Source organism: Neophocaena asiaeorientalis, unplaced genomic scaffold (assembly GCF_003031525.2).
Source record: "Neophocaena asiaeorientalis asiaeorientalis breed wild unplaced genomic scaffold, Neophocaena_asiaeorientalis_V1.1 scaffold132, whole genome shotgun sequence".
NCBI lineage: Eukaryota > Metazoa > Chordata > Mammalia > Artiodactyla > Phocoenidae > Neophocaena > Neophocaena asiaeorientalis.
In genome coordinates this window covers 2,016,197-2,029,152 of record NW_020173393.1, presented here as the reverse complement: position 1 = coordinate 2,029,152, position 12,956 = coordinate 2,016,197, and the positions used below count along the sequence as shown (strand labels likewise).

At 49.3% G+C, this 12,956-nt stretch overlaps 1 protein-coding gene across 1 annotated transcript in view; it reads right to left on the bottom strand.

Annotated features, from left to right (window-relative positions):
* Positions 1-3,376: 3,376 nt before the first annotated feature.
* The window catches only part of SDC4 (syndecan 4), a 20,417-nt gene continuing 10,837 nt past the window's right edge, over positions 3,377-12,956 (bottom strand). Inside the window, exons 2-5 of the mRNA XM_024746867.1 lie at positions 10,862-11,000; positions 9,713-9,759; positions 8,694-8,892; positions 3,377-5,426 (exon numbers count right to left, since the gene is read on the bottom strand). Coding sequence (XP_024602635.1) covers positions 5,275-5,426; positions 8,694-8,892; positions 9,713-9,759; positions 10,862-11,000 — 537 coding nt within the window. The 3' untranslated portion in view covers positions 3,377-5,274. The remainder of the gene's footprint in view (positions 5,427-8,693; positions 8,893-9,712; positions 9,760-10,861; positions 11,001-12,956) is intronic.

Below are 12,956 nucleotides of genomic sequence, written 5' to 3'. Positions count from 1 at the left end.
GGTTGTGTCCTGGTATATACATATACAGATGGTCCCCAACTTAACCATGGTTCAAATTACAATCTTTTCACTCTGCGATGGTGCGAAAGCAATACGTGTTCAGTAGAAACCGTACTTTGAATTTGGATCTTTTTCCAGGCTGGCGAGATGCAGTCAGGTTTTCTCTCCCGATGCTGGGCAGCGGCAATGAACCTCAGTTCCCAGTCAGCCACGTGTTCATGAGGGTGAACGGCTGATACACTGACAACCATTCTGTTTCTCACTTTCAGTACAGTATCAATAAATTACATGAGAGATTCAACACTTTATTATAAAATAAACTTTGTGTTAGATGATTTTGCCCAACTGTAGGCTAATAGAAGTGTTCTGAGTACATTTAAGTTGGGCTAGGCTAAGCTAGGATGTTTGGTAGGTTAGGTGGATTAAATGCATTTTCAACTTATAATATTTTCAATTTACGATGGGTTTATCGGGACATAGCCCCGTTGTAAGTCGAGAAAGTATATACGTACACTATATGTATATACATACATTCTCTTCTCACACTAATGACTCATATGTATTTTCAGAGAAGTCACCTTAAAATGAAGGAATGCAGAGCTAACAGTGACATTTCAGACGACAGCCAAGCTGTATGTACTAGGTGGGTGAGTTTGTCTAGTTCAAGGCACTTAACCTCTCTGTGCCTCAGCTTCCTCTTCTGTAAATGGGGAAAATAGGATTGGTTTCGTAAGATGTCACGAAGAATAAGATAATACATGGGAAGTACGGTCAACAGAAGCCCAGAGTTAACCACTTTATATGGGCCCGTTGTTGCCATTGTTACTCCAGAGGCACTTTTAGAGACGATCCAAACACTGCAATTTTCCTCCAACAAATGAGGAATCTGATGGTCCAGAGGAGACAAGTGACCTTCCTGTATTCGTGTTCCATGTTACATAACTAATTACCACAAACATAGCAGGTTGAAACAACATGGCTTACTGTCCCACAGTTTCCATGGGTCAGGAGTCCACACACAGCTTGGCTGGGTCTTCTGATGAGGGGCTCCCAAGGCTGTCATCAAGGTGTCAGCCAGGGCTGCAGTCTCTCCGAGGCACAGGGCCCTCTTCCAAGCTCACATGGTTGTTGGCAAAATCCATGTCCTGGTAGCTGCAGAACTCAATGGCAGCTTGCTTCTTCAGGGCCAACAGGAGAGCGTCACTCTCATCAGGAAGGTCCCAGACCCTCTTATCCACACCTTCAACTGATTAAGCCTGGCCCACCCAGGATAATCTCCCTTTTTACTAACTCAAAAACCGACTAACTCAGGACCCTAATGACATCTGCAAAATCCTTTCACCTGTGCTACCCAATGTGCCCTTACCATGGGGGTGACATCCGTCATATTTAGAGGTCTTGCCCATACTCAAGGGAAGGGAATAGACAGGTTATGTACTCCAGGGGGCAGAAATCTTGGGGGTCACCTTGGAATTCTGACCATCCCATTCCCCAAAACCACATAGCAAATTATTGGCAAGGGGGAATCCGTTTGGCCTGTAGGCCTCCCTCTGCCCCAGGAAGGAACTGCCCCATACAGGGGTCAGTGTTTCTGGTCCTTCAGGAGATTGGCAGGATCATGAACAAAACTGGCCCAGTATTGTCCAAAACCACTCTGCATCCCCTGCCCAACTCTCAGAAATAAGATTATACCAAGCTCCACTCAGAGTTAGCATTCCACATAAATTAACCCCTGTCCAGAGTTGACCAGCTGTGGTGCTGTAAGAACCAGCCTTTAAGATGGCTTCTGATGAGTCCTGCCTCCTGCCTTCTGTAGTCCCCTCTCACAATGAATAGGGTTGACCCCTTTGATCAATGGGATTTAGTAGAAACGACAGTGTGACTTCTGAGGTTCGGCCATAAAAGGTATTATAGCTTCCACCTGTCTCTTTTAGAGCACTCTTTGTCATGAGGACACTCAAATCAGCCCTATGGGGGTCCACATGGCAAGGAACTGAGGACTCCTGCCGACAGCCAGCACCGCTTGCCATGTACGTGCACCATCTTGGGAGTGGATCCTCCAGCCCAGTCAAGCTTTCAGATGACTGCAGCTCTGGCCAACATTTTGACTACAATCCCATGAGACTCCAGAACCACCTAGCTAACTCCTGACCCGTGGAAATTATGTGAGATATTTACATTGTGATAAATCCCTAAGTTTGGGGGTAATTTTACACGGCAATAAAAGATACAGGGCTTTCTGGAACTAATACCTCACCCAAAAGTTGTGTTTATGATGAGAATAAAGTGACACTTATGGAACACTTCCTATGGACCCAGTTCTGACCCACCTCCCTGGAGCCCATTGGAGCCCAGAGTAACAGCTAATGAAGCTGAAATCCAAATCCTGGGATCCTGAGCTAATCTCACACTATCCAACCTAGCCCTACCGCAGTCGATAATGTTCTGTATCTGCTCTATCCAACAGAGTAGGCACCAGCCACGTGTGGCTATTGGGTACTTGAAATGTGGCTAGTGCCACTAAGGAACTGAATTTTAATTAATTTTTTTAAAATTAATTTTAATTTAAACAGTCACATGTAACTAGTGGCCACTGGATTGGATAATGCAGATCGAATAGATGGGAGGAACTGGGACTTCCCTGGTGGTCCAGTGGGTAAGACTCTGCGCTCTCAATGCAGGGGGCCTGGGTTCCATCCCTGGTCGGGGAACTAGATCCTGCACGTATGCCGCAACTAAGAGTCTGCGTGCCACAGCTAAGAAGTCCGCATGCCGCAGCGAAGATCTAACGTGCCACAACTAAGACCCAGCACAGCCAAAATAAATAAAGAGATAAATTAAATTAAATTTAAAAATTAAAAAAAGGATCTTACCCACCTCAGAGGGCTGTTATGAGGATCGAGAGGCATCAATGGTATCTGACCAGAGCCTACCAGCTTCGATGCCCAGAGGCCAAGCAGGTGGACAGACTGCCAAAGCAGAGAACCTGCATCTAAACAGGCACCCGCCCATCAGCAACTCCCAGCGGTTGCCATGCAGCCTGAGAGTTGCCAAATCTTGATTTTTTTCCCCCAGGGAGAAGTAGGGAATCAGTCTGGATTTTTATGGGAAACATCCTCACTTCCATAGTTGGCAACTAATTCAAGGATTTCTGCGTTTGTTTTTGAAACACGGTGCCACCTAAACAGAAGTCCGAGGTAGGCAAGACATGACCCACAGGCCAGTGTGCGTGTTCTGACTTTCCTCCCTCCTTTCCGGGCTCTTTCCTGGCGTCTTACATCTCTGCCTCTGGTGTCTGGCAGCAATCACCTCAGGCTCCACTGAGATCAAGGGAAAGGATGACGTCTGATGAACTTAAAAATGATAGAGGCAGGCGATCTAGAAAGTACCAGGTTTTATTATCTTTTTATCAAAAAATCAGTAACAGACAACAGTGTGAGGTGCTCACTCCCAACATGGCCAGAGGAAAAGGACACCAGGGGAGGAAGAGGACCCAGCCAGCTGGGACCCTGGGGTTATGGTGATGAAAGGTGAGGGAAGCAAGGGTAATCCCCCCCCAACCCCAGCCAGTGGGGTCAGGAGATGTCGCCTGCCCTGGCTAAGCCACTAGGCCTCTCCAGGCCTCTCCTCTCTGGAGAGGAAGGGTCACAGATAACAGGGCCAGGGCCTGATCAGCCCTCCCCCATCCCCCTTTGTCTAGGGAGACAAAGGTCATCTCAGCAGAACTGGGGCTGTGACTTGTTAAACCAGCTTAGTTCTCGAGCTGTGCTGTCCAACAGACACCAGTGGGCTCTGCCTACATGTTTGGTACACCAGCCACCAGCCACATGTGGCTGCTGAGCACTTGAAATGTGGTTACTATAACTGAGGAACGAACGTTTAACTTCGTGTACTTTTAATTGATCTCAACGTGGCTAGTGGCTGCCATATTGGATAGCACTGCTCTCCAATTTTCTCTTAAATTAGGAGACAGCAAATGAAGGAACCCCAGCTAGGCTCAAAGCAAAAGCTAGAGAGAAGGTTTCCAGCCCAATCAGGAGAAGGCACCAAGGAACAGGACCAGAGAAAGAGGCAAAAATCCACTCAGCCACACAAAAATTCACTCACTCAACCACCCAGCCAGCTTTACATGGGCATATCATATCACACTATTTCCTGAAAAAATATATTTATCTATTTTGCTAGAACCAAGGAAGAATAATAATATATTACATGAAAAAGAGACACAAATATCCCATCCCCTAGGTTATGTTTTGGGATCTGCTAGAAAACTATATTTCAGCAAAAGCTTCTTAGAGGAAGCAGCTTTAGAAAGGGCCAAGGTCATAAGCAGGGAAGTATGAAGAATTAAAAAAACAAAAAACACGGGGAGGGGATTTAAAGAAAAAGAGGCAAGAGGGAAGGAGAGGCCCTGTCTGAAGCTATAAATAGTAAAAAAAAAATTAATAAAAATTATATCTCCAACTCTGCTCTCTCTTTCGAGTAACAAAAAAAAAACATTAAATACAAACTTAGCAAGTACTGTGGAAAGGTGCAAGAGGGAGGAGAATGCCTCGGCTTCTGTGTATTCTTGCCCAGGTAGAGAGGCTCTGTACAAAGGAATGAACCATTAAAAAAAAATCCCACTAAAAATAGACTTATGAATATTCTACAAGTCCATTTCACAATGAACTTTCAGCTCTTCTCCCCACCCTCCCCAAATAAAAAAGGTTGATTTCCAAAAGTCACTTGGAAGAGCCTAGAATGGCCCAAGGTGTACCACAGACTCTCATAGTGTGGTTGCAGGTGCCCTTTGAGGGACACATCTCCAGGTGCAGATAGATGGTTCTGGTTCCTTCTCCCAGCTCCTGGCAGAGGGGCCAGGCTGTGGAAGGAAGGGAGGGAGGGAAGAAGGCCGGGGGTGGGGGCCCCCCTCCAGCAGGATTCACACAATAGCTTAGAAAGGCTCTGGATGAGGCCTGTTCAGTACAGGCTCTCAGCTGGGCCTCGATTCTAAACCAGAAGATGAAGAAACGATCCAATCCCAGACTTGGCCTTGAGAAAGGCCAAGTTTAACCTTGTTTTTCTGCTGGGACAATGTAGGCCCAGAGAATCAAGAAGAGGCAGGCAGGAACAGTAGAAGATAATGTCTCTTCTGACACTGAAACCCTAATCGGAGCTGGAGATGCTGATAGATCAGGACTGGGTTGCCCTCCCCCTCCCCTAGTGTCCACCCTTCAAAATCCTTCAGCGGCCCTCCCCCGTGAAGTCCAAGCAGGTGCTCAGGAGGAAGCTTCAGGCGTAGAACTCGTTGGTGGGGGCTTTTTTGTAGATAGGTTTCTTGCCCAGGTCGTAGCTGCCCTCGTCCTTCTTCTTCATGCGGTACACCAGCAGCAGGACCAGGAAGATGGCAAAGAGGATGCCCACGCCACCGCCCACAATCAGAGCTGGAGAGGAGAGAGGGGAGCGGTGAGGTGAGAGCTGGCTGCCCGTCGCGACCTCGGGGTACACTGGCCACTTCCGCCTGGTCGGTTCTCCTACCACTAGACGTCCTCGCCATCACTCCCCTGGGTGTGCTGTGCTGATGCCTTACTGAATTTGATTCTCACAACCTCATTAATGAGAAGGGGGTCACTGTAAGTCACCGAAAAAACCATAGAACCAGAGTGACAAAGGCACCATTCCAACCCACATCTGCTTGAGTCCAAAGCCAGGCTCTTTCTCAACACCAGGCCAACTCCCAGCTCAGCCCTGAGCCAGGAAGAAGAGAAACTGCAGGCTGTGGAAATCCCCCTTAAACCTACTTACCCCATGGTCCTTAGCACAGCGAGCTCTCTAGCTGACCCCGTGTGCATGCATCCCTGTGCAGACCTACATTTCTGTAGACTGGTATATACATTCTATACACACGCAGGTATATGCTGCCATACACAGTTACCACATGCGAATGTGTCCACACTCCCACGTTATAGATAATTATATATGTGGTTTGGGACTTCCCTGGAGGTCCAGTGGTTAAGACTCCATGCTTCCACTGCAGGGGGCACGGGTTTGATCCCTGGTCGGGGACCTAAGATCCCACACGCCGCACGGTGTGGCCAAAAAAATAATTGTACATGTGGTTTATGTCCCTACATACGAACTCATTGCTTAAGGCCTACGTTCCATTCCTATCTCTGCCACTTAACTGGCTGCGGGATCTAAATAATAAAATTCCTTCATCTCTCTCATTGCAAAATGGACACAAGAGTGCCTTTCTCATAGGTTTGTCCCCAGGATTAAATAAATTAATCCACTTAGAGAGCTCAGAACAGTGCATAGCATATGCTCAGTACTCATTAATGATGAACCTTCGTGGTTTATATCTGTGTCCCTAGCACCCTGAATCATTCTGGCACAACAGTAGGTGCTTAATATATGACACAGTTTGGCTCAGAGAGGAGCACTGGACGAGGGCACCTGGTTAGTGTCAGGCAGGTGTGGGCTTTTCAGGTGAACGTTATGTTCTCTGTATGACACCAGGCTGCCCGGAGGGCTCACTCCTGTTTGTTGAGCGGGCAGGGATATCTCCCAGAATCCTTTCTGTAGCAGATTGAGTCCCCTAATTCAGTCTTAACCTAAGAAGATTAATTTTCTGCCCCTGCACACACTCCAAATCCACGCACAGAATGGGGACAGAGTGGCAGAGAACCAAATCGGGCTCTTCCTTGACTAAAATGACCAAAAAGCAGCAACAAAGTACCCCCAGGAAATACCAGAAAAAGGACGTGGACTCTCAGGTATCAACCCCCTTCCCGTTTCTATCGCCTTTCCCTCTGATGACTCCTCTGTTAGACCCTTGGTCTGTGCTGGGATTCCCCACAAGGTCAAGGCTCAAGGACAGTCTCAGAAGTGCCTGTGGTCCTAGGTTCCAATGCCAGGTCTACCACTGTCTGGTCTTGTGCCTTTGGACAAGTGACTAGGCTTCTCCAAGCTTCAGTTTCCTTATCTGTAAGAGTATAGATAACCAGACCTGGCGGATATGGTTGTTATGGGGACTCAATGAGGCAGGTGCATTAATCACATGGCACATGACAAGCACTGGATAAAGTCCCAGGTGCTTTTTAAAAACTACTGGAATGGAGGGTCCCACCTCAGCTAGCTCAACAATATAACTTTTCAACTGAAGATCTCACACTTGTGTAATTCTCCATTGGAAGTATTGAGATGACCCGGTTCTCTCTTGCTAAATGACCCAAAGTAAGCGGTTTGCTTTCTCTGGGTCTGAGTCTCTCTATGTGTAAGAAACAGGTGTTTGGACTAGATCAGTGGTTTTTACGTTTTTCTTTAAAAGCAGTAGAATGCTTAGTTGGTAAAAGCCAAAACCTTACACTTATCCCACATCCACCAGATAAAAGTGAAACTCTGTGGGTGAAGAAAGATGGGGCAGGCTTTACCTCTGAACTTCCACCAAGTAGTTTGAAACTTACAAAGGTTAAAAGGTCTCTAAGGGCCCCTCTAGTTTCAACAGCATCCCTCACCCCACCCACATCACACGTAAAGTTCAAAGAACATTGACTCTGGGACCCGTGGGCCAGGGTCAGTGCTGAGCTGGGCCCAATGTCCCCAGGGGTTATACCCTGGCAAGATGCAGGCAAGATCCTTCATCTGTCCTGGTTGCAGGCAGCGCACAGGGCTCTTTCCCTGTACCTCCAGCCTACTCGGAGCTGCCGGCCCAGCTGCTTGCCAGAAGACAGGAAAAACCCAGCCTGGGCCCAGGGTGCCCCTTCACCAGGCTGGTTCATCCAGGCTGGCCCTCGGCCTGTAGAACCTGGCCAGAAAGGGAGTTCCCTCTGACAAAGCCCCCCACCCAGCTTTGGGGACCCCCACAGCTGCCAGGGAAGAAGAGAAGAAGCCAAATACCACCCCAGCTGAAGGCCCCACAGCCGGGCTACACAGAGCCACTCCTGAAGCCTCTCCCCGGGACAGAGCTTTCGCCACACAGCACATTACAGTCAAGAATGCTACAACTCTTGCCAAACATGTACTCTCTCTAGGCCTCTGTTTCTTAATCTGGCCCATGAAGTTTCCCTGGGTGCCACCTACTAGTAGTATACTATACTGTACCGTCTACTATTGCGAACTATACAGACAAACCAGAACGGCCCTTTACAGTTTGCCAAGTTATTTTAGATTCTACTTTTCGTGAAGTCATGAAACCCAAGGGGATAGCAGTTTACCCATTTGCAGACGAGGAAATTGAGGGTCACTTCATCCACCGAGGCTGGAAAGCTTCTCAGCCTGGGTCACAAGGCTGCCAAGTGACAGCAGGGGGAGGGGAAGACAGCCCAACCCAAAGGAGCCTCTGGGCTTTCAGGGGAAGTTTTCAAGGTAGGTTAAACTTTTAATAATTGACTCCCCAGGTGCTAAACTCAGGCTGGGAAAGTGCTTTGTAAATAAGAAAAGGACTTATGGCAAGTGGATGACTCAACATCTATTTATTTTTGGCCCTTGATATGTAATTCTTCCTCTCTGTGCAATAGGCCGCACACAGAGTCAGGGTCACCTCTTTGGGGAAGTGTCATCCTTCAAGGCCCCAGGGCACCCAGGGGTTGTAAGGAAGGGGTACCAAGTTGCCTAATGGGCTAGAGGCATCCTTGCCTGCGGCTCTATTCTGCCCCCACCTGAAGCCCTCTCCCCCTTCGGGGTATCTTGTGGGAAGCATGGGACCTTACCTGCCAGAACCTCTGTCCTCTCAAAGATGTTGCTGCCCTGGGCTGTGCTGGACATGGACACCTTGTTGGACACATCCTCGTCCCCACCAAAGGGTGACATCCTCTTGGGGATGACCTCATTCTCCTCCAGTTCCTTGGGTTCGGTGGGGACCCGGCTCCCAAGCCCTGTCTTCTCAGGGATGTGGTTATCTAGAGGCACCTGGATAGAGGGAAGGAAAAGAGACCAACACTCAGCGTGGTTTGGGGAGGGACCCAGGGCAGGGGACAGGGACATTCAGCCAGGTGAGGAATCTGGTTCTGCATCTCGCTGGCCAAACCACATGGTCCTAGAGCAGAAATCAGCAACAACCTCTCAACAATTATGCTGTCAACTTTTCTAGTAAATCTGTCCCCAAAAGGGAATGAATAATGTGACCAAGGGCACAGGGAAGCAGGTGTTCTAGAATATTCTAGAGTAATAGAATATTACCATTCTATTCTGGAGGGTGGTTTGCAAAACTGCAGGAATAGCTTCTCCATTAATGCAGCAGTTTTGCCTCTGGGACTCTGTCCTAAGGGGCTAATCAGAGATTTGTGTAAAACATGCTTGCTGTAGTGTTGTCATTGAAGGATCAAAAAATCATAAACCTCTTTTCCATCAATAAGGGAAACTGGGTGAACTCTGATTACGCAGGCCATAAAAATGAATAGGAAAAACATTTAATTACGTGGGGAAATACTCATGATCACTTTAAGTGAAAAACGAAGTACATAGAACTGTATGTATAATTCGATATTAATGTTGGGAAATACCTAGAAACGCACACCAAAAAAGAGGCTGGAAACACATCTAAGTGTTTATCACTTACTGATTACCCCTGCAGAGAGGATGGCTTGCCCATGACCCATAGCTGTGCCTGTCCCAAGAGTCCAGGGCCACAAATAGAAGCCTTCTTGCAGAGTGAGGTCAGACTCCCACTTATTCTGCTCCCCTCAAGAGGTACTAAGAACAGGAGACGCATAAGTGTGTAGCTGCTTACCGAGGGATGAATCACTTCCGGGAAGATAGGGGTGTCCTCTGAGTCATCTGTAAGGACAGAAAGGCCGTGTGAATGTGAGGTCGGTTACCCCCAGGTCAATGACCCAGGGCTGGTGAGAGTTCGAAGTCACAATCGGCCCCCAAATGTTCAGTGTCCAGCAGGTGATCATTCCCACCCCAGCCGCAGTCATCTCATCTGTAAAATGGGGCTCCTGAGACCTGCCTCCCTGGCTCTTTCACAGGAATGTTGAGCTGGTAGCTGGGCAGATTTTTTTGTCAGCTCCAAACTCTTGCTCCATATAGATCCCAGGACCAACAGCATCACCCGGTAGCCGGTTAGAAATGCAGAATCTCAGGGTCCACTAAAGCAAAATCTGTATTTTAACAAGATCTCCAGGGGATTCATTTGAGAAGAATCTAGATTGCAACAGTAAATATTAGAAATTGCAATATTCGTGTATTTCCCGAGTGTGTGGTAAATGCCGAGGGCTTTCACTCAGTCCCAACTCCACAACACAGACACCGATGCACTGTCATTTCTATTCCCATCTTACAGATGAGGAAACCAAGGCTTAGAGGTCACCGAGTGGCAGTTGGAACTCAGGACTACGTGTCTCCAAAGCTCAAACTTCAAATCATTACACCACCTCACACATAGGAGGGATGCTTCTTGCGGTTCTGTCTAGCCCGGCAGCCGGAGCCAGGAAGTCACAGACCAGGAGAGTTACCGGCCCCTGGTCTGGGCCCCTTCACTACTCCCACGCCCTCTGAAGCAGGGGGTTTGCTCTCCATTCCCACCCACACCTCTCATCACCTTGCCCCCAGGCTTCTGAGCTGCTCCCTTTCCTTTTCAAAGGAAGAAAAACACTCAACAGTCCTCCTCCCCACGCCCACCCCACCCAACCCTGTCCGAAGGTGGACAGGTTCGGGCTGGCGCAAAGATAGAACTAAAACTGAACTCAAAGCAACAAACCATTTTCCCAGAGAGGGTTTCACGGATGGGTTGATCCGGCAACTTTTGTTTCCCCCCTTTTTAGGGGGAGGGGCACGATAGGAAAATCCAACTTCAAGGTGGGGTCACCCTTGTAGGAGGAAGAGGATGGGTTCCCTCCAGCCCTGGGCCCCGGCCTGCCCACCACACCCTCCGTACCCAGATCTCCAGAGCCAGACAGCTCAAAGTCATGGGGCTCCTGCCCAGGTACCCCAACATCCTCGTCGTCCGGTAAGTCTCCGGAAAAGTGTCGGCCTTCTAGGAGGTCTCGGGGGTCGATGACTTCAGTTTCTCGGATCTAGGGTAAAAACAGGAGACACGTCAGTCAGTCGCCTCCCAGTGCTCTATAGCAGCCCCTGAACCCTGGAGAGGCAGTGAAGTGGGCGTTCAGGAAGGTGAGCTGGGGTGCTGGAAGAGGATCAGGCCAGAGCCTGGAGACCTGGGTCCTGGCCCCCTCCTGGCCCCTAACTTGCTGTGTGACCTTAGACAAATCCCATTCCCATTCTGAGCTAATAAAAATATAAAGGTGGTCATAAACAGAATATAAATATCTTAGGTGCCCTGTACTGAGGCACTTGCTATATGCCAGGCTCTGTTCTTAATAACTCTAAAGGCCAGTCTTTAACTCCATTTTATAACTGAGGAAGCTGGGTATCAAAGATATTAAATCATGTTCTCTTGGTGACGGGAGTAGCAGATGGAGAAGTGAGGACTCCACATAGGGCTGTCCGCCTTCAGAGCCACTGTTCCCCATCCACACTCCAGGGCGCTATGATGCTATCACAGCTGATTCACCCACGGCAGGGAGAGGGCCACTGGTGCTGGTCTCGCCCTGTCCAGGACAACTTTCCCAGCTGAGTCGTACTGGGCTGACTTACTGATTACCACACCCCAGGACAGCTTCGGGTCAGGGCTCTGCCCGGAGCTAGGGACTCAAGAGTACATGAGCACACTCGTGTATTCAGCCTTCCAAACATCTCCCACAGAGTCATTCTGCGGTGTGCTAAGTAAGCCCTGCCTCTGCCCTCACAGACCATCCACTCCAGGACCCATATGTATCACTCAGCTGCCACCTATTGGGGCTAGCTGTTCACAGCAGAATCTTAGGTCCATCCCCACTGAGAAACTTTCAAAAAGAAAGTATGAAAGATCCAGGAAGGCGAAGAACTTTCCCCAAGTCCTACAGAACATCAGCTACCCTGCTCCCATCCCCTCAAGTTCAGCTGAGTGTAAAACAAAGCTCCTTCAAGAGAGTCGGGAAATATATGGGATGCGCACCACCCTTCCCCCTAGCTTCTGGGCTAAGCCTTCCTCAGCCCACAGAACAGCAGTCCTGGGCAAAGTTCATTCTTTCACTAATGAACTCAAATATTAAAGTGCCTATTATTTCCCAGAAGCATCAGGGTTTCGAATACGTTCAATACGCACCCCTGCCCAAGACATTCTCTTTTCCCCAACCCCCTAACTGCAGGGGGTGGAAGGTCTCCTCAGAACCAGGAACACCAGCTGGAGCCCAGGGAGGTCCCTGTCCTCCCATTTCACAGAATCTGCAAGATGAGTCCTGGACACAGCAGTGACTTGCCCAAGGTCACACAGTGAGTTAGCTACATAGCTCAGGAAAGAGGCCAGGGCGTGCTTCTGACTGCCCAAGCTGTCCTTCACCCAGCAGAGACTTGCCAGTAACACAGGGGAGAGCCTGAGAAGGAACATCCGTTCCTAAGAGGAGGTTACCATCTGTGGGAGAGGCCCAGGCTTCCGGGGAGAGGTGGGCGGAACCGGACTATCATATCAGGTCCCCTTCCACCCTGTCAAGGGCAGCTGGATTCCCGGAAGGGAGCAGGGTCAGGCCGGGAGGAAGGCAGTGGGCAGGCAACCCCCTCCCACCGCCAAGGCGAGAATCTCTGCTGAACGCTTGGTACACGTGGGGGTGGGGAGCCAGAAGGGGTTAAGCCCTGGTGGGGGATGACTTCATGACTCGGGAATCAGGAGCTGTGGGGTTGCTGGCGCTGGAATTCCAGCCCCCGCACAGCCCCATGCCTGTGGCTTCAGTTTGGCAGCACTGGAGGAAGGCTCCTCCGTGGTTGCGCAAGCTGCCTGTACCTAGGGTGGGGTCCCTGTGCTCTACCCCCATCTCCTGCTGCAAATTCCCCTGGGGCCCAGAATCAGAAACAGCAGGACCCCGGCGGCTTACCAGACTAAGCACTTAGCGTGAATGAGCTCCACCTCATAGCCCTTATTTGCAGAAGTATTAAGA